Genomic DNA, 22,359 nt, shown 5'->3' on the forward strand with positions numbered 1-22,359 from the left:
TGGGCCAATGTTGCCCCCAATATCCTTTGATGTATTCATGAATAACCGACAATAATAGGGTTAGCCGTGAGTTGGCACATGGTTGGCCGCATAAATAAACCCATAAATCAACTAATAAACCACTCTCGTTGGCCGCATGTTGGCCGGTTATGGCAAACCATAAATGGCAAACGCATGCAACGGCCAATGTACGAAGCATAAAACAAATCAGTATTGTTCAAGTGGCAACACCATTTTAAAAAATGGCGGGACTTGACGAAAAATGTTTACCTGTCAAAGTCAGAACCGGTTGTGTTATTGTGATTGAATTATTATGATTTAAATGATTTAACTTCACTTGTGACGTTGAGTATTTAAAATTTAAACAAAAATGGATAACCCTGATAATGATTTACAAACCGGGGCTTTAGATGTGTGGGAAACATTCAATACGTCAACAATAGTGTTGTTCAAAAATCTTGATCAGGCTGCCGATGGACTTGAAATTCTTATGACACACATTCTCAATATAAAAGGGTAACAAATATGTCCATGCTTTACATATTTTACAAGAGCTTAATTGAAATGTACGGGCTTTAAATGGTTTAATTTCATTGTTGCAGAGAGTTTTCCGACCTACTAGTACAACGGGCCTCGGCCCCAGAAAATGTCAAAAAGCAATGTTATGCTTTTAATAAATGGCTCCTCGGACGATTGTTTTGTGTTTTATCTGTTAAGAAGCTTTCTAGGTAAAAACTGTCAATATTTTACAATTCTTCTTCATTTATATTGTGATGCAATATAATATTACTTGTTAAATTGTTTCTTTACAGAATTCACAAGCTTAGCATTTCAACGCAACTGAAAATACTATCCATACTAAGCGCAAATGCAGCACCATTTTTGGATGAAATTTTGTGTGAATATATAACATGTCTGCGTTTGATAATTAAATTCTACGAAGCCAGCTCTCAAGATGTTTTGGTTTTAAAAAGATTTATTCCCGATGAATTAGACATTTCCTGTTCCGATTTAGATCTTAGTCCTATGCCTGTGGAAATACAAGACAAGGAGGTGGGGCAAGATATGATTATTTATTTGATCGACATCCTGGGTCAGACAGTCCTTACAGCAAGAGACTTTCACATGTTCAAGATCAACAACAATAATGTTATGAAAGAAGTTTTACATGTCCTTGAAAACATGGACATGAGACTTAAAACTTGCGCAATTGATTTTTTTTCAAAAATGATCAATGAATTCGGTATCAATTCTTGTTCTAAACATGTGAACAAATTCTTGGCGATAATTGAAAAACTTATTTACACAATGCCATTGTTGATAAATCAGGGACCCATTCAGAGTTACAAATTTTCTAATCACATCAATGGTCAACTCTCTCAGTTGTTTGGCATCATTTATTACCATAGTGAAAACATATCGGAAAATAAAAAAACAATTTTGCTGAGGTTGTGCAAGTTCATTCTAGAAATTGATCGTGATAGATTGGAAAAAGATTATGAACCGATAAAGAACAACATTTTCTCTCTGGAATTAAAGGATAGTTCAAAACAGTTGCTTGAAAAATTCATCACTGAAGAAGAAATTGCCGCTCTGGACAGTTCTATGTTTGAAAGTTATGTTAAAGCAGTTCCATTATTTTTCTCAACAAAAGTGTTGTCGGATGCCAAAACTCATTGGATTGAAAATGGTTCTAAGATCATTAATTTGGCAGAAATTAGTTCAACTTTCCGAAATATCTCATCAGCTCTATTTGATGCTTTAAAATCTGCTGGAAATGAGATTTTTAACATGTTTGTGGTGAGTGCGCACTTGAACAAAACCCTTCACCTACTCAACATACTATTTAATTTCAAAATCAACTTTCTAAATTGGCTCCAGTGTAAAAATGGAATTCTACGTGATGTATTGAGTAAAACTGCAACAAACACGATTGTTCCCGATATCAATTTGAAACTGTTCTCACCTGAAGTAACCCACCAGATCATAAAAGATCTTGAAAAAGTAATTCAAGTAAATTTGCACAAGAGCACCCAACCAGCCCATGAACTTAATGTGATTACCAACATCCTCACTAAATTACTATTCGTAGGTAATGAGATGAAGATAGCTGATATTGAATTACTTTTACAAATAGTCGGATTAGCAAGTATCACTGCCGATCAAAATCAGCGAATTAAATTACAGCACAATATTGATTTTGGAAAAGATAAAAACTATCGTAATATAACTTTTTTCAAAACTTTGCTGACGCAGTACATCTGTCTGAATGAACAAATTACAACGTATTCTGCAAAATGGAAGGATACCATTGTGCAAGTACTAAGCTCTGAATTGGAAATGACTAATTTCAGTGTGCAATTGGAGGTAAATACATTTTATTACATACTTTAAGTAAAAATACTTTCTGATTTTGTCACATCGTTCTTAGTGAGAATCTATGTTTGCACTCCAAACACGAGTACATACTGGTAGAGTGCATTTATTGAATACACATGTTCGGAGTGTTTAAGTATCTTGTCTGTGAGAATATGTAGTTTGCTGAAGGCCCATCCAAATCTTATCTTAATTTATTCATTTATTTATTTATTGTTTAGGTACTCAAATGTTCACCTTTACTTCTGCTGAACAATATTATAACTCCCGACGAGTTAGTGGCCAACTATCTTCACCCTGCTTTATTTTCCAAAAACAAGGAAATTTTGCAAGAATTGGTTCAAATACTCCCTTTGATTGTTTGCATAATATCAAAACAATTCATTATCACCCACTCAACGACTAACTACAAACATAATGTTGGAATCAAATTAAGTTTTGTACATGGATTAAATATCAACTTTATATGCAAACATTGCTGTGCCATGGACCGTTTAACTTCTAAGGAAAGCAGTATAAAATACAAATCAATTGAGAATAAAACTTTCATTGTGTCCAAAAAATTTGAATCAATCTACTCGGATACAAATGTTGCAAGGATCAAAAATATGTTTGTAGAATTTTTAAATATGAAGTTCTTTATTGGAGTACCTGATTCGGATTTAGGAAATTTGATAATAACCTTTGCTAGACATTCCATATTATTACCCTCTTCGATAGATGATCTCCTGGGAAAGGCATCTTTGAGTGACTTGGTCAATATTTTAAAGCCATTAACTACAAATATTTTGGTAAGTTACATTTTCAAAAATGTTCTCAATACATTGACATACTTAATATACATTGGGAGTTGATCCATTATTGGTATAGAAAACTTAGACAGATGCATTTTAAAACTTTCTTTTATTTCCAGCAAGATGCTAAATTGGATAATTCTGTCAAGAGTTCAATTCTAGGATCGGTAATTCGACTCATAGTCGTTTCATCAAAAAAGAGTTTAGAGACAAATGATTCTATGCAACAAGAGCTTTGCTTAGAGTGTATCCGTCAGTTTGGGCTCACTCAGTCTCCGGATGTCATTTTGCCCAGTATAAAGCTGCTAATCTGTTTCTTGATGTATTCTAATTGTGTGTATGGATCGAAGGCTGCCCTGTACATCAGAGATATATGTGAAGCCCAAAAGACAACACCAAATAAGATATATTTTAGATACAAGAAAGACTTTTGTCGTATTATGATGGAGCAGGCTGCTCATAACTTCCTCCTAGGGCACGGGTGTTCATCTTCTATTCAAAAGGTGGGTGAGTTTTCTAGAACCATACAAATGCTTATTATTTCGTTCCCCAGTGATGAGTTATCAACCTTGTTGAGTTTATTTGCAGGTGGTGAAAGTGTTTGGCTACGTAGGATACAGGGATTTTGTATCCAAGGACGTTCACCACGCATTGCCCTACCTTATTCCCATCATGATGAAGACCGACAAACTGAAACCTATTGTTGCCGAAATGGCCTCACTGACTCACTGCACTCCCGCTGAATTCATAAGCAAACGGTTTCCTCACATCTATCCACACATTTACATTTACGAATCTGACGACATGGCTGAAAAATGCTTCCATTACATTGAAGAAATAACTAGGAGTTCTGTAACAGATTTGATTAGGAAACACTTCAGAGTTGCGTTGACAGAGTTTCTCCTGCAATATTGTTGCGGTCCTGAAAAGGTATTAAAGGCTTGTCGCTGGTTGGCGAGCATTGATCCGGATTATTCTCCAATGCCTTTGGATGTGAATCTACCGCTAACCCAAGTGGCGGATTTTATTCAGCCGAGATTCCTCGGTGTACTTGCTTGTTTTGACACCAAGCTCGTCAACAGTAAAGGAGCCATATCCGTCAAACGTAAAGCTTTACAAAGCTTCCCCGATATATTAAACTTGATGGGTGCACGCCACATGACCCCGCTGCGTTTTAAAATACTGGCAATACTTAGAAGTGCACTATCGCTGATGGAAGAATTCCCTATACTAAATGCTTTAGCGTGGAATGCATTTATTCATAACATTGATACTGTTGTCTTAGGACCACTGCTTACTACTATATTTGTGTCTCTCGTCCCGCTGGTGCAGTTTGCTGTGAAAGAAATTAACGAAATATTTGAATACCTAATTGTTGGAAATGAAAATCTTTTATGTTCGCATATCCCGGATTTGTTTTTCTTAAAAGAGGATAATATAAGTCCTAAGGTTAAACAAATTGTGGCGAAACACGTTGCGAGGATTCAACCACAAAACTTTGTAGACAAATTAAAATGGTATCTGAAATACCTCAATCAGGATGCATTGGAGATAAGAGTTCACACTTTGAAGTTTCTCTCCAATCTCATAAAGAGCGGCCAGGCTGAAATAAGTGATGCCATTTTTGGGAGCAAAGACATCAATCCCACTGTTGTGGAATTAATCGATGTACTTATTGCAGGTTTGTTCAATTTTACCATAATCTTACTACCTAATGATCACTCTATACTGTAAATCTATTTACGGCTTATCATTATTGTGGTGCCAGAAATATTGTTTTCAATAATTTACCGACAATTCTTTCCAAGCATCAATGACCAGGATTAAGGCCATTCTTACACGGAGATACTTTTAAGCGATTTGAGTTTAGTGGGCAGAGCATACGCGTCGCTCATGAGTATCCACCATCCTAATTTGCTAGTGATCGCACATAATGTGATGCGTCGGCAAGGGGTTTGATTTCAGTTGCACACTATGCTGGTTGCATAAACATCTACTACTCGTTTGACAAAAATTTTGTCCTAGCTTGATTTCAGTGTTAAATTTGTTGAGACCCCTAAAAATTTTAAAGCATGTAAAATATTCCATCTTTTATTCTTTGATAACGTGACAAAAAATAATATTAATTCACTACTCTTGTAAAATTCTGTTTAATGGCTACATTCTTTTAATTTACACAAGTAAAATAATGGGATTCATTTAAGTAGTTCAACATTAATTAAAAAGCATTTGATTAAGGTTGTAACAAAAATGTTAAATTATTAGAATTTTCTTATGCTTCCGTATAAAATTAAGCTTTTATGGACATTTGTTAAATGTAGGAACATAATTATACTAAAAAATATATTTGGGTGCAAAATTAACATTAAAACAAATTTAAACAAATTATTTGATAGGGCTGCAATGCAAATTCGACGGCAATCTAGAAAATTATGCAGAACTTTTTTTGCATGCAGAGTGCGTTATTTAATGCTAAAATTCAGAAAACTGCTCAATTATAAAGCAAAAACTTCATGTTGTTTATCAATAACATCCATTATGTTTTTTTTAAATGTGTCAGATTGTCGAGAGGTGAGAAATATCGTAATATAATTAAACGGAATATGTAAGAAAAGATTTAGAGGAGAAGTTTTGGGTTGAGGTTGGAAAAAAAAGTAAATTTGACATTATTCTCATGTAGTGCCTTGGCAGCGATGAATGCCCGACAATAAATATTTATTTTGTTGTATTCATGAGACAAAAATCTTCTTTTAGATTGTTTTTTATTCTTATAATAAAGATAAAGAAGAAAAACATTGTTTTCATCGCTTGAGTCACTTGACATTGTATTATCTTCACTGGTGTATGTGAAAAAATGATCAAGTTGATTAATTCGGGTAGCGCCATGTACGGAAACCAGCTTTAAAGAGTAGCATATCAGTAGGCAACTTGTAATTGCATCGAAGACACATTGCATGATTATGTTAATGAATGCTTATTTTTAATTTTAATAAAAAATTAAAATCATGAATATACATAAAAACAAACTTAACATCTTTACAGCGGCGAGTAGCAGGCGTCCCCGGTGCGGGCCAAAACTGTTGGTAAATTTTGCCAACATTCGCGGCCTGCACACAAATTTAAATTCCGTCCATCACCATCTTTTGTCCCAACGTCCCAACCTTCTTTTCCTATCCGAAACTCAGATAGCCGAGCCGCCAGACTCCTCCTATCTGGGCTGCCCGGGCTTTACCCTCGCAAGCAAATTCCGACTGAAAGGAGGAGTCTGCCTCTATAGTCGAGCTGACGTCAACTGTGTGCGACTATTGAGTCTGGAAAACTCCAGATTCGACGTAATGTGGGTGCGCGTCAATCTTGCCAGTACGGCAAGATTCTACGCATGTCTATACCGCTCACCGAACCATAGCGAATCAGACACTTCCGAGCTCTTCAAACATTTGAGCGATACTATTGATGATCTCTTGCCCCGCTACCCTTCGGCCGAGTTTGTTGTTCTGGGGGACTTCAACGTTCATAACGAACCATGGTTGAAGTTCTCAGGCCCAACGGACTCGGCTGGCCGACAGGCGGAATCCTTTGCCATTTGCTACGGATTAGAGCAATTGGTTCAGGAGCCTACAAGGGTTCCTGATGTCCAGACTCACCGCTCCAATCTGTTAGACCTATTCTTAACTACTGTGCCACACGGTTATAAGATTGACGTCACAGCGCCTCTGGGATCATCTGACCACTGCCTAGTGACGACATCAAACCCCGTTAGCCTCAGACCAACCAATGAGAGGCTGAGGAGAAAAGTGTGGCACTATAGGTCAGCAGATTGGTTCGGTATGCGGGCCCATTTCAATGCTTTTCCGTGGTCAGCTGTTTGTTTTCGGACTTCGGACCCTTCAAGATGTGCCCAGGAGATTGGTGAAGTCATCAAATCGGCGATGGATGGCTTCATACAATCGACTACTAAAGAAACTGGTGTGGGCTCAAAGCCGTGGTTCAGTCGACAATGCTCCGAAGCAGTTCGACGAAAAAACGCGGCTTTCCGAGCCTACAACATATCTCGAACGCCCGAAAGCAGATCAGCATACAACAAATCGGCAAAGGAATGCAAGAGAATCATCAATAGGTCAAAATTCGAACACGACCTGCAGATCAGCAAAAAGCTGGCTGCCTGCCCGCATGGCAGCAGAGCATTCTGGTCGCTTGCGGGCTCAATAGGTCGAAATTTTTGCAAACCCAGTTTGCCACCTCTTAACAGACCTGACGGCTCACTAGCAAACACCGCCACCGAAAAGGCAAACCTTTTAGGGAAAATGTTTGCGGAAAACTCGACCCTCGACGACGGGGGTGCTGTTCCGCCGTCGGTTCCTCACTGCGGCTTCTATATGAAAAAGCTGAGGATCCGGCATCGGGATGTACTCCACGTCATACGGGGGCTCGATGTTAACAAAGCTAGTGGACCTGATGGAATACCTGCCCTGGTATTGCAGAGGTGTGCTGCGGAAATAGTTCCAGTTTTGACAAAGCTCTTCAAAATGTCCCTGAAGTGTGGCACTGTGCCCTCTGGTTGGAAAAAAGCGGTAATTCACCCTATTCCCAAGAAAGGTGACGCGCTCCAACCCGGCCAACTACCACCCCATAGCGATCACATCAGTTCTGTCCAAAGTGATGGAACGTGTGATCAACGACAAACTGCTCACATACCTCGAGAAGAACAAAATTATCAACGACCGTCAATACGGATTCCGGCGGAACCGCTCATGCGGTGATCTTCTCGCGTATGTGACGCATGTTTGGGGGCGGTGCCTGGAACGTCACGGTGAGACCCAAACGGTCGCACTAGACATATCCAAGGCCTTTGACCGGGTCTGGCACCGAGGACTTGTCAACAAATTGCATTCTTACGGACTTCCCGCATCCCTGTGTACGTGGATTGCTGACTTTTTAAGGGATAGGTCGATTCAGGTGGTTGCTGACGGTTTCACCTCTTCCTCGCACTCCATAAATGCTGGCGTCCCACAGGGATCGGTTCTGTCTCCAACTTTGTTTTTGTTGCACATCAATGACCTTTTGACATGTGCACCGATTCATTGTTACGCGGATGACAGTACAGTTCATGATAGCTTTTTGTTTGACAAGCCCCCAAAGGGCACACAAACTCCAACGGCTCGGAGGGCTTTGAAGCAGAGAATGGACGGTTATCTCGAGAGTATTTCCTCCTGGGGTAAAAATAATCTCGTCGAATTTAATGTTTCAAAGACCCAATCCTGTCTGATTACGTCTAAAAGGGATCCAAATGATAATCTAGTCTCCTTCAACGGAAGCAATCTTCCGAACAGGCCTTCCATTGATATGCTTGGTGTAACTATAAGTGACCAGCTCAGGTACGGGGGCTCCATCGAAGCTAGAGTAAAGTTGGCCTCTCAGAAGCTGGGCGTACTGTACAGGACCCGCAGATACTTTAATAGTACACAACTGCTCACCCTGTACAAATCGCAAGTGCGCCCTACTGTCGAATTTGGCAGCCATCTCTGGTCTGGAGCCCCAAAATACCTGAAAAAAACCCTTGACTCTGTGCAGAAACGGGCGGTCCGTTTGATAGATTCCCCAATCTTAACAAACGGACTGCAATCTTTAGAGCACAGGCGTCAGGTAGGTATGCTGTCCTTGTTCTATCGGTATTACAATGGAAGATGCTCTGAAGAACTAGCGTCATTGATCCCTTCGGCACCGGTGCGTAGTCGGGATACACGCCAAACGCGCGCCCAACATTTGTACACAGTTGACACTTGTCACATGAGAACGGGTCGCTTCTACGATTCGTTCTTAAGTTCAACAGCTCGGCTGTGGAACGAACTGCCGGCCTCTGTGTTTCCTCCCTCCTACAACATGGGACTCTTCAAGACCCATGTTCACTCCTTCCTCTCCACAAAAAGACCCTCCTCACAGCATCCCCAAAGATGACATAGGCCCTGAGGGAAATTATTTTCTTCAGGGCCTCCTGTGTGGAGTAAATATAAAAGCGCTTGTTATATGCCAGCGGATTTTCTCAAACTGTCAAAATCTCTTCATTTTTTGTCGCTAGAGGGCGGTAGTTGTACATTTTTTTTTTTTGTTTTATAGTTAATACCTCACAAGAGTCCCAACTGCTCCCGTCTGGAGCCAGTGAGACTATGGCATCCCCAATTGGGGGATGTTGTGAGGCTGAAGGTAAGTGGGGAAGGGAAAGAGGAAGGTGGGGAAGTACCTGGCTATTCAGATCTAGTCACTAAACACGGCTAAAGCCATTTGGAGCAACGTTTCAATTCTGAATGGTGGTCTTACACCAGGGCGATACTGGTAGTATCTTCCACTCTGGAACGTGCCGCAAATATACTATATATTATTTTAATTAATTAATTGTGAAATAACACAAATTAATCAAATAAAATTTATTTGCGCACGCCGGGTTCGAACCCGCGACCTTCAGAATGGCAGTCCAATGCGTTACCACTGGACTATGCCGGCCGTCATGAACTTGTCAAAATACAACGTCAAATGTGCGTTACATTAATGAACTTGTCAAAATACAACGTCAAATGTGCGTTACATTAATGAACTTGTCAAAATACAACGTCAAATGTGCGTTCATCATGTCGCACATCATCACGTACGCAATCGGAAATATTAAGTAAAACAAACAGCTTAGTAAAAAGGTATGAATTATTTGCAGAACCTACTATTTTGGTAAAGCATTTACTTTGAAATTTTTTATAAATGTTTATCATTCACTTGCTGTTGTTAAATCTAATTAGATTTGAACGGCTTTTGGCTTTACGAATCGCATTTGAGAAACATTTCCTATACAAAGAAAGGTTGTTTTGCACGGTGTTCGGAAACTCGTGATATAAACGGTATAACTTGTGAATGAATCTACCTTTCATTTAAAGTCAATTTTGGGTTTTGATTTTTTTTAATTTGAGCTTTCGTTTTCGAGAAAATCGAAGGCGGATTTATTTGGTAGATTTAAAAATTTTATATTTGATAGAATATCCATACATATTAATAATATTGACCTTGAAAAATAAAAGAAAGTTTTTTTAAATTTATACATTTGTTAAATTATTCAGTGTTAACTAAACAATAATCTGTTTTAACCATGGCAGTAGCTATCGTGCAAGGCATACTAGTACTGTATCAAAATATAACTAGCCGTTGGAAATAATAGTTATATTCATTTAACGACCAACGCTATTGAAAAAAATTACGTCAATGGGTTGAAATATAATACCTAAATACAAATATTTTTCAACGAATCTACGATTCGACCTATTGTTTAAGATGTATTGATGCGTAATAAATATATGAAATGGTGAATCATTTAAATTTACTGAATTTAAAGTTACTGTTCTTTATACAAATAGAACGGCGTCATATGCGCCTCACAATTTTTGCCTCATTTGGGTGTTTAAAATGTTACCTGGCTATTATAGACTTAGAGTCCTTGTGTTTTCTCGGTAGGGAAAAAATTGTTTCCTAAAAAACCCTTATTATTTGGAACTTTACAACACAATACATAGATAGAATACCTTTGATTTGACAAAGTGTGAATGGTTACGTGTGTATACGCAGAAAGGTGATATAATCGTAAATTTACTTAAAAAGTTTTTTTTGTCTGTTTAATCTAAAGATAAAAAAAACGGTAATAAACTTGTTTACTCCTTATATTAATACGCCTTACCATGTAAGGTCGGAACAGTGAAAAAATTGACTTGTTATTACTTAAAATTGCCGATTTTACCAAACTAAAAATGATTTGGCGTGAGATGATAATTTTTGGTTTGATTACCAAACGCGCCATATGAAAAAATGTTCACTCTCACAACTGAATCAGAGCGACAGTGAATTATCACACACACTTTCATAAAGGGCACGCAAATCAACATTGTGACGTTCGTGCTAACGGTTAGGAAAAGGAACGCACATTGAATATTGTATTTTATGCGTTTCAAAGAATATGACAGTTCAAAAAATACAATGCGACAAATTTACGTGAAAAAAGAGTATTTGTGAGTACTTACCGTTTTTGTAGCTTCCTTAGATTATTGCAATGCTTTAAGTGAGTCGGTATTCTACTTTTAGACCCAGAAATGAATCATTTTGATGGCATTTTAGAAATATATACGCCGTGAAACAGGGAGCGATAGTTTCACCACCGTTATCGGGGGCTTCTCTCCCGTAATAAGTAAAAGACCGTGAAATGTGTTGAAAATTTGGTGCAAGATGAAGTATTTATTTAATTGTTAATATCCACAGATATCATAACGATAATAAGAGGCCGTACTTCTACAGATGTGTGTATTATATACATATTTTAAATTAAAAATATTGTGTAAAACCGTTATTAATGAGATAATCATGGATCGAAGTTTTAAAAGTGGGTTGTATGGTGTATCAATGTTTTTATTTTTTATAGCCGAATGCCTACAACAACTACAAAAAAAATAGGCAGACTGAAAAATAATAGTCCATTAATTGGTATCAAAAAATATGAAGTCTGAGAATGACATACGAAATGTAGTATTAAGCCGTTTTAGAGAGCCGTTTTCCAGCAAATCACCATTCTGCCTTATAACCCACTCTTTGCGGGTCATGTCAAGAATCAGAATAATAGATGAGTAAATATGAGCAGATGTATAAATGTGGATGCAGCAGGTATAACATAATACACCCTCAATGTGTTTAAAGTAACTCTTCCTCATTTGTTCAACTATAATAAATATCTTTCTGAGGGAAAAATCATCTAAAACCCAAGTTTGCTAGAAAATACTCGTGTGCGAAAGGAAGAAGGAAGATGAATGAAAATTTAAGTTACGATTGAAGTATACAAAGTTTTCTCTGAATTATATATCTTGCGAGTCAAATTTAGATGAGTTCAAATATGAAACAATAAGGAATTTTGTTGAAACAATACGATGTTTGAGAAACACGGTCTGAGTCTAGTCACAGTTTGAGTCTCCTTTCATAGAACTAATTTTATCTCAACTTCTTTATGTGAACAGATATATAATATAGTAGTAGCAACTTCTATAATGACCTAATTGTGTGCATTATCTCAGGCTGTCGCGACAAAGACCTCTCCATCAGCGAGTGGAGCGGGCGCTGCCTGGGAGCCCTGGGGGCCCTGGAGCCCTCGCTGCTGCCGCGCCACCAGAGTGCCGCGCAGGGCCGGGGCACCTTCGCCTTTAGCGTCAGGGACACGGGCTTCATAAGGGTGGCGCTCAGTGAACTGACAAGGGCGTTTCAGTGCGAGAAAGACACTAAGGTTAGTGATTTTTGGATATTATTGACTAAGCATATCAAAGTCCTGTCTTAACTCAACCATTTGGCATATCATCTCTCTGTAAATTTGTTTGTTACATTCCGGTTCCGGTTCAAGTTGGTGGCCTTGTTACATTGGTGGCAAGAAATCATTTGGATTCCACGTCAGATGTTAATTGACGCTACTCAAAGTTTTCGGGACCTGCTACAATCATATGTAAATGTAAATGGCCAAAATCTGAGCGACGTGATCTTTAAAACATAAATAAACTGGCTGTAAAAAATTCCCAACTTATGCTACGTTTTGTCTTAAATTTTTTCATTAAAAAAAACATATCTAATTTTTAAAATTTCTTTTTCTTTCCAGAATATGGATTCTTATGCGCTGGCAATTCAAGAAATACTGAAAGCGTTCAACATTTCTCCAACAGGTGAAAATAAAGAACTTTGGGACAGTTTTCCAGATGATATGCATCAAATTATGGTTCCTCTACTATCGTCAAGGTTTGCATAATAATATCTTTGGCTCGTAAAAATATTACATAACACATTGGAAATAAAAATATCTCTCTCTAGGTATTACATGAATATTATGTGAGTATATTTTCAGATATAATTTGGCTTTCCCGCTAAATCCAAAGAAACCTACAAGAGTTCACTGCGTGTACGGAACCAATAAAGCTTCCACATTCAACGAATGGGCCTTCAAGTAAGCTTTATCTGTTTGAATATTATCACAGTTTTCATGCTAATTAAGTACCTCACCCAATATATATTAAGAAACTACCTTCATAATTTATTTTCTCCCATGGCAATGTATTTTGTAATTGAGCACCTACCCCCAAGGTTCGTAGAAAATGTATTTATCAACTTTTCGTAAAAACAATGCATCGAGCCACTCGTGACTTAGATCGAAGTCCAGTTGGAGTCCGAAAGTAACAATCTCTTTCAATTTTCACTAGGTACATAATATTATTTATTGGTATATTTAAGTTAATTTCTTCGTACTTATGTTTGTACATACAAATTGAATTAAAGTGGATAAAATGTTGTTTTGTAACGGAAAAAATGTGGTAATCAGTGGTGAATAGTAGAGAAAGTCGGGGAAGCCTGTGGAAAACTTAACGCATTATCTCTGCACTGGAATGGCATATGGATTCGATATAATGTATTTTTATTTAACAATATGGTGTTAAGTCAGGGACGCCCGAGAAAAACATGGCGCTATGAAGTGAAACAAATACATTACAAAAACTTTTTCAATTCCCAACAATAATACTATGTATTTCCACCTTAACTATTCCCCAGTTTTTAGGTACATAATGCTGTCTATAAACAGGGCAAAATTTCCACGAATTATGGGAAAGGAACGTAGCAATCTCAGATTAGTGGCTCGGCTCGTGAAAATTTTTTCCTGTTTATACGCACCCTTAGAATTCACAACCTCAAAACTTCACTCCAAATCATTCATAACCCTGAGCGACATCGGGTAAACGTCATCTATTAACGATGCTGAGAGTATCCACCACATGGTGGTATTTCATGACTTTCACCAAGGTGATGTTGGAGTATCTACCACCAAGTGCGACTCTTTGTATAAATACAATTATTCTCAGAACTTTTCCTGTTATATCGTTGTCATGGTACTTTGCTAAATGAGACTTTCACTTTGAAAATTTGAATATCTTCACAGGCAATATGTACAAGGTGCTAATAAATTACCTCTATTCTACATCATCAATGCATAAGTAACACTGCAAATATTCCTGGAATTTTCCCCTTTTATTCCGAATATTAGTATTAATATAATAATGAGTTTAATATTACAAACGCATTATAAATAAATCATTGCAAATGCATTCAGACGCTTGACGCCACTTGTATTGCAGTAAATTCAAATCTCCCAGTGAAAAATGGGCTTCTATACCCTCTAGATGAGCTAACCTTGTTAAATACGTTTTATAACAACCTTGACCTACTACCCCACATCAAAAACAAAAAATATTTCAAATTAGATAATTTTAACTTCATAATAATAAAATTCACTTCATAATAATTACTACAATTTTTTTTTATGGCAATGTATTTTGTAATTAAGTACCTACCCATCGCAGAGAAATCTTCATACAATCTATGATATAGATCCGTGGGAACATCAGAACACCCTATAGAGAAAGAAACCCGATGTCAAATCAACTTCAACTTTCATTCTATTCTATATAGAATTGATCATAGAATAGAACCATTTGAACGACAGGTTGCTACGCGAACGCCGCATGCTACAGTAATGTCTATGGTTAAGAAAAACTTTTTTCGAAATTCTAATGTTTTAATGTAGTTTTTAGGTAATCAAGTTGAATTTTTTATAATATTTTTGCTATGGAACAATATTTTTGTATGAGAAAGTAAACAGGAATTTCGAAAAAAGGTATTTTCATCTTTTTAACTTCTACCACCTCCCGAAGTTAGCGCACTTCACCCCCGGACAACCTGTATATTATTATATGTAGAATTTATAAATCGTCATTGTCTATAACATCCACATCAGGGTTGCCAATTCGTGGAGAATTCTAAGATTTTCAAGAATTGGTTTTTTAAAGGACGAACTTTTTTTTGGCGAAAATGTGAGGATTCTGGGCATTTCTTGATTATCCAACCATATTGAAAAATAATATTTACAATAATTGTAAGAATGCACTTTATTTAGTTTTCGTTTGCAGCAAACTATAAAAAAACATTTCGAATTTTTTTTCATTTTGGAAGTAAAGGAACTTGTGGCGAATTTGTGAGGAATTTGAAAATCACTTCATCCCTTGTGGGTATTTTAGAATGTATGCATTGGCAACTTTGGTCCGCCTTCACATTTGAACCAATGAAAATATTTTAATGCAGGTTTTTAAACACCGAAAAATTGTTTATTAAGTTCAGTTATGGATCTATTTTTGCACTTTGATTCAATACTATGTATAACATTAGTGACGAGATGCTAACATTTTACCTAGTGTTCTTCGATGATAAAAGCGGGAAATATTAAGAATAAAAAACTTATCGACTTCCCATACAAAATACAGCACTGGTTGAAAAAAAAACGTAGACTTTTTGAAACTATTAACGTCACTAGTCACGTCCATAGATTCAATGCGTTTTTTGGAGACCCGAAAAATGAAAACTTTAGAATTATTTTAACTATTAAATCTAACTATAACAATAAAACATACATATAAGGGTATTTAAGTTATAAAGTCATCATTGATTAAAAATAAATTAAAATAGACTGCAGTTCCTCATTAAGAGACAAAAATTATATGTTTAAAATCTAATTAGAGGATTTTATGTTGTTTTCTAATCTCATCTATGTAATTTATTTTACATTTAGTTGGGCAAGTCAACTAATTCCGCTGATGGATGTGGGGCCTACCCAGGATGTTCTGCGGATGGTACAGCCAAGTCTGAAGAGGGATGTTCGTACCCTGGTGCTTTTCCTCCCCTACATTCTACTGCATACAATCATATCAAATGATGACAACGATTTTCTGATGGAGGAGATGTTGGCGGTCATCGGTGAGTATTATAGTATTGCAATATTATTATACTGTGAAAGCCATATAGCTTTTTTAAATATATGTATTTTTTAAACAGATATTCCAGTGAAAAATATTATTTGATGGTATATGATAGACAAAATGGTGTCAAAAAATTCAATACTACCTTTCGTATGCCAATCTCAGACTACAATAAATAGTCTAACATAATAAATAAATCACTGATACACAATAAAACCCACATTTACAACTTTGATCTATAGTTTATTGCATTAATGATGATGTTAGACAATATTTTTCATTTAAAATATGTAGATAATACACACATCTGTGAAATTACCGTCTCTTTTTATCGTTATAATATCTGTTGTTTTAATAATTAAATAAATACTTCAATTGGTACCATATTTCAACACATTTCACGGCTTTTCCTCATTTCGGGAGTGGAGCCCCCGTTTTAGAAAGCCATTCTATACGCTGCGTGTTTAATCGACTATCTTTCAAAAATTACATCAAAATGTTTTATAAATTGGTCAAAAAGAAGCATACCGACTCACTTAATTTTTTTCAATATCTAAAGAGGCAAAAGCAGATACATAGTTAGTTTAACAAGTTCTCTTTTTGCGTGTAAAATTCTTGTTACTTATGTACTTCTCACGGCCATATTGTTTCAAAGGATGAAAATATGACTTTTGAAGTGTGTCATTCACCAAATAGCCACGACTTTTGCGAAATGGTTTGAAGGAACTTCACGTTTGTAAGGCCGAGTGCGTTCTTGGTGCATATTTGAAAGTGTGGGTGAGAGAATTCATTATCTATACCAATGCGTACGTGTGCAACGCTCTGAAGCTTATAACATTAACCTCTCAGAAAAAGACATTTATATACTATGTGTTACTTTGAAAACTGTCAAAACGTGATAATTTTTGTTTTATTTACGAGTTTTGCTAAAAGCATCATAACTCACGTCTTGGGAAACGTAGCCTCATTCTAAAAAATGTTTTGGAAAGATTATGAAATTCACTATTGCATTGTGTTGTTATAAGTAAATATTTGTGTTTCTAAATATATATTTTATAAAAACGTCAAAAATATGTAAGAATCGATAACCATTATTTCAAAGCCGTGAAAAATGTACTTTTTTCTGAGTATCATAAAGAAATAACACTTTATATATTGAAGAAATATAATTAAAAACTATTAGTCACCTCAAAATATTAACCGTCCAAACTAAAATATTTTTAATAAATTATTTAGAAACGCAATAAATTATGAACGAACAAGATGACAGATTCAATCGGCTTAGATAATGCAGTTCTACGTTCCATAGATATTGTTGAATACAGACGCGTAGCGTTATTCATTATCGATACTCTGTTTTTTAAATCATGGCAATCCGTATACTAGTGATGGAAATAAATCGATTTTTGTAAAATCTCGCGCGTTTACGTGAAAAGACGTTCTAATGTCTTGACCGCTATTATCATATTTACGTCTTTTGACGTTCTAATGTTCTGAGTGGTTAAGTACCTATCTACCTAATTGTTTTTTTTAGAGTAAGTTTTTAATCAATCTTTTTATTTTTTAGATTATGTGTAGTTTTTGACATTTGGGAAACATAGAAATGAAAAATAATCAAACCAAAACAATTATAACCGTACATAATTAGGTAAATGAAGTAAATGAGCACATTGCCGTTTTTTTTAATTTTTATATTTTAAAATTAAATCAATTGAGTGTGTACATGGTGTTTTGGAAACAGACAAAAACAAACTTTTAAAGAAAATTAACAAGAATATCGCTTTTATACATGTTGTCCGGAAATTCGTACTACAAGTGGGAAACTGGTGAATCTACATCACATTTAGAGTTGATTTTGCCGTCTAAGTTTTTGATAAGAGCTTTCGTTTTCAAATAAGTCTAGCGTGAAGTTAGAATTCTTTAGGTCAAATTTGAACAAAATCAGTCGCTACGGGGTTAATATGTCTTTTAAAATGCACCAAAGCGTGAATAAAAAGCGAAGAATCCCATTTGAAAATAAAATAAGCTCCTTGTGACTCGTGACGTCACACATACATTCGTATCGGTGATTCAATCCAATATTGTAATTGTATGCCTTTCTTGAAAAAATTGAGTTTTTACATATATGGAAAAAAACTATTTATTGATATTGCGTAATCATACGAGCACAAACAAATAGTTTGTCTTAATATTTTAAAGCATAACTTGCAAAAAGTGTATTTTAATAAAATAATTAAATTATGCCGTCTATGAACAAGTAGATTATAACGAACATTACGTTTAACCTTAACAGTTAAATCTTAGATCATTATTGATAAAATTAAATTAAAAAATTGACTGGAATTTGTTATTGTGTGTTTTACGTGAATTAATTATTTTGCAATTTATTATATAATTAGGTCCAGAATCCTTTAACAATGAGGCAGTGCATGTTGCAGACATTCCCAAATATCGAACATCCATGATGTTAAATCTAACGCCATCCATCACCCCACTAATTCTGGAGGAGGGCACCCAAGTAAGTAATTTGTTTTACTTCCAAAGTATAGGGTAAAATTAATCCTCGTAGTTCTTTAAATAAACTTTTTTTTTAAATGGTTTAAATTTTTTCCTTGTATCGGTAGGCACCCTAATAATGATGGTACCCAGGGCCGGTCCTATGCGGGCCCAATTGGAGCAGTCCGCTCCGGGCGCCCTGAATTGTCAAGGCGCTGATAATACCTAACACCTAATAGTCCTAACACATCGCCCTTCAGATTATTTTTCATAAAAACGGCTCTACACCAATATACAAATCATCCGAAAATTATTGATAACAGATCAGGTGCCAAAATTTTACTTACGCCAGGTGCCGTTTGGCTTAAGGCCGGTCCTGATGGTGCCTATCCAGCATGTTGTGTTAGCATTGTGTTCTAATTTTGAAAATTAAAAAGCTTAGATAAAAGAGGGAAAGGAATATTCAACAAATACTGTAGAATAGTTACAAAACTTCCAACTTATAATGGCAGTATGCTACACTAAAGCCTTCTGGCGATATGAGTTGTATGGTTTGGTTTTTGTTTCATACATTTTAATGGATTTTATGCCATGCTACACTAGCATCTAGTGGCCAGAGTTGCCAGCCAATACAAGTAAATACTACCAATATTTGACTGGAGTTGTGCATATTATTATGTAATATTCTAAGGTATTTGGTTTCAGACAGGGCGGTTGAAACTGCTTGGTTGTCGGGATGTATGGAGCTCCATACTGGTGTTCACACGAAACCGCTCGGTTTAGAAACTGAGCGGTTGCCGAGTATCTTGAGGTGTATCAAGGTGGTTCCTGAGCATTTGCAGCTTCCATTTTTAAACCAAATTCGAGGAGATGCAGCAAAATCGCGGTGTTCCCGCCAACATGTGCAAACTCACGTCAAACTGCTTGATTCTGAAACCGAACGGTTTAACTGCCCTGTCTGAAAGGCTCTTATGGATGTTGTTATGTATTGTTGTTTCAATATTTTTAAAATGAATGAATTTTTTTTTATTAATATAGCTGAAATGTAGAAAGATGGTGTATGTTCTTCTGGATTTCTTCAATCGCTGGCTTCTTGAGTGGACACATTCTAAGAAAAATGTCTTCACGGATAAAAACTATGTGTAAGTATTTATTTTATGATCAACATGAAACAGAATCAACTGTATAATGAATATCATAAATGAATGATGACACATTAAAATAATACTGCATAATTAGAAATACAAGAAAAACAGTTATTGCTGCAACCAGAATTTGATTCCTGGTTCCTTCCGCTAACCAGGCAACTGATCTAAAACTCTTGAGAAAACCTATAGACCCACTGTGACTGACCAATTATTCATGTACACATTGTGTATTGAATTTTCGTATGTATTATAGTATGTTTGTCTCTAATAAGTTCTTCAACAATAACGTGTTCTGTCTTCCGATTTAAATAGCACGCTTCTTGTATTATTATGATAAAATCATGATTTTAGTAAGTACCTAACTTTTCATCTTTTTTCCAGCAAAATCAAGAAGTTTCTGGAAGGGTTCTGCAAGCTGACGATAGCCAAGGGCAACTTCCTGTGCGGGGAGCTTGAGAGGGCCCTCCAGTACCTAGAGATGTACGTGGCAGAGTCCCCTTCCAGGCTCCAGGAACAACTCGGATTCCTGGCCGAGATATATGTGGTGCTGGATGAGCCCGATTGTGTTGCAGGTACACTCTTCTATACATAGAAGTCTATTCCTGAAAGATTCCTGAATCAAAAAAAGTAAAATTAATTTGTTTGAGTTGTATTTTTGTTTTAATTTTGTTAAATGTAATGCAATTTTTTAATATTTATATTTTTGATACTGACAATTCGTGATGGATTCCATTATTATAATAAAATAAAAGGTTTTAAACTATATTTTATTTTTGACCGTAACCCGTTTCAGCTTGTTAAGGCCATCTTCAGACTGGTATAAATATTTCTTAACCTATGGCTTATATAATACATTACATTTGGGGGAGAGGGTAACAGGGGGTGTTATACAATGGGTTTATTCAAATTATTTGGATTTTTCTATTTTCATTGTTGTGTCTTGCTTTCCAACAACTCTATATAAATTCTATTCAATAAATTTATATTTTAACTCGGTTTGTTTGCTTTGTAGATTAATATTTATTTAGTGAATACATTATTTGAAATATTTACTGTTGTCTATTAGGTATCTATTACTATTATTATTATAATTATGGTTTCCTGGAATTTTCGATTGGTGTATTTTAAAGTTAGATTGAAGAGGGCACATATTTCACATAGGTGTAGACATAATATTTTTAATTTTTTGTTGTTGTTTGTTTGCTAACATTGGCTATTGTTGACTGTGTATATGCAACATTTATCTTTCCTCCACGAAGGTTGGTTTCCACCAGCAACTTGTTGCTGGATTGTTCGTCCTCGCTTTGCAAAGGTCGTTGAAGATGTTATCGTGAGAATTCCTCTCTTTAATACAGCCATTACTAATTATCACCTGGCAGAAGGAATTTTTCATTATCATTTTAAACTGACAAACCATCAAGCAGTACTGAATCCCTACCCTAGATATGTAGACCAGAGCTAAGCTGAAAATCTTACAATTTCTTAGTAAAAAATATTTTAATTGGTACATTGTATTGTTAGCATAGGGGGTGTGATGAACCAATCGCTCAGGGAGTGGAAATACGACCTGCAATAACAATTCCACCCCAAGATGTGAGCTACCATGCTCAGGCTGAATGACACAAGGGAACAGTTACCCCAAAATTCGGGGCTCTGCTTGGGTGAACTTTTATTTCCCTAGATACTGGTGGAACCAAAAAATTGATTGAAAAAACAAACTAACTAGAATGAGGAACCTTTGGAATACCTAATGGGGAGTGAAGAGGAGAGCTGAGGCCACTTCGGTAGACTTTTCCCTCGTGGGGCCTTCAGGGAACCCAAACAAAGACGAACTTCCTATAGGAAATTCCGCTACAGGATCCACCAAACTGAAAACAAACTCAATGGAATGAGGTGAAATGGGAGACAGCACAATAGGCTCATGGGCTAAGCGTCTCCGCTTTAATAAATAATACATTGTATTGTCTTCCGCAGGTATAATGCGAATGAAACAGAGTGAGCCTTCCTTGTCAGAGCTGATCCTAGCTCACAAGGTGACTGGTCAGTTACAGGATGCAGCCACATGCTATGAGAAGTGTGCCCAGCAGGGAGACATAGACGATGAGAGACTACAGGTACAACTATATGTCTTTACATACATAGGCCACCTCCGTCCATAGTAGGCACAGTATTTCCTTGTATAGTCTTTGGTCACACATCGTTATAAACATATACATTATAATCTGTCCTCAGGGTATGGTGGAAGTGTACCTAGGGCTCGACCAGCCCTATACGGCCCTGCGCCTGCTTCAGGGAGCCCATGGTCATACATCCGGAGAAAGGGCGCTCGCTGCTGAACCTTTCTGGAGGCTGGCCATGTTCGACGACCTGGAGAAACTTTTGGAACAACCCAATGTAAGCATATACCTACGTAAAATGAGATCATGAGTCAAAATTTAATTTGATAAAGCAAAAAATTACATCTCAACAGCTTGCATATTTCGGCACTCTGCCCAGTGGGTATGATGCTCTGCTAGCAGTCGGACGAATCGTGTTTGATACTTGTAACAGGTACTAAAAACTCTTTAGTTTGAAAACTTCTTATTGGGTAAATTATATGGATTTTACTGTTTATCAGACGAAAGTGGAAACAAAATGTGATGAAATGACATACCTAGTTATCACAAAATTACCGATTTTGCTATTAATGAA

The 22,359-nt window shown here is 36.4% G+C and overlaps 1 protein-coding gene across 1 annotated transcript in view; it reads left to right on the forward strand.

The window, feature by feature from the left end:
* The first annotated feature begins 243 nt into the window (after positions 1-243).
* mei-41 (ATR serine/threonine kinase meiotic 41) overlaps positions 244-22,359 on the forward strand; it is a 38,898-nt gene continuing 16,782 nt past the window's right edge. Inside the window, exons 1-15 of the mRNA XM_089638230.1 lie at positions 244-516; positions 603-728; positions 813-2,367; positions 2,598-3,167; positions 3,290-3,673; positions 3,759-4,851; positions 12,260-12,465; positions 12,829-12,965; positions 13,072-13,170; positions 15,838-16,022; positions 18,424-18,542; positions 19,559-19,662; positions 20,050-20,240; positions 21,643-21,782; positions 21,901-22,062. Of these exons, the coding sequence (XP_089494356.1) occupies positions 371-516; positions 603-728; positions 813-2,367; positions 2,598-3,167; positions 3,290-3,673; positions 3,759-4,851; positions 12,260-12,465; positions 12,829-12,965; positions 13,072-13,170; positions 15,838-16,022; positions 18,424-18,542; positions 19,559-19,662; positions 20,050-20,240; positions 21,643-21,782; positions 21,901-22,062 (5,217 nt within the window). The 5' untranslated portion in view covers positions 244-370. The remainder of the gene's footprint in view (positions 517-602; positions 729-812; positions 2,368-2,597; positions 3,168-3,289; positions 3,674-3,758; positions 4,852-12,259; positions 12,466-12,828; positions 12,966-13,071; positions 13,171-15,837; positions 16,023-18,423; positions 18,543-19,558; positions 19,663-20,049; positions 20,241-21,642; positions 21,783-21,900; positions 22,063-22,359) is intronic.

This window comes from Hesperophylax consimilis, chromosome 12 (assembly GCF_061612785.1).
Source record: "Hesperophylax consimilis isolate HC1 chromosome 12, BYU_Hcon_1.0, whole genome shotgun sequence".
Classification (NCBI taxonomy): domain Eukaryota; kingdom Metazoa; phylum Arthropoda; class Insecta; order Trichoptera; family Limnephilidae; genus Hesperophylax; species Hesperophylax consimilis.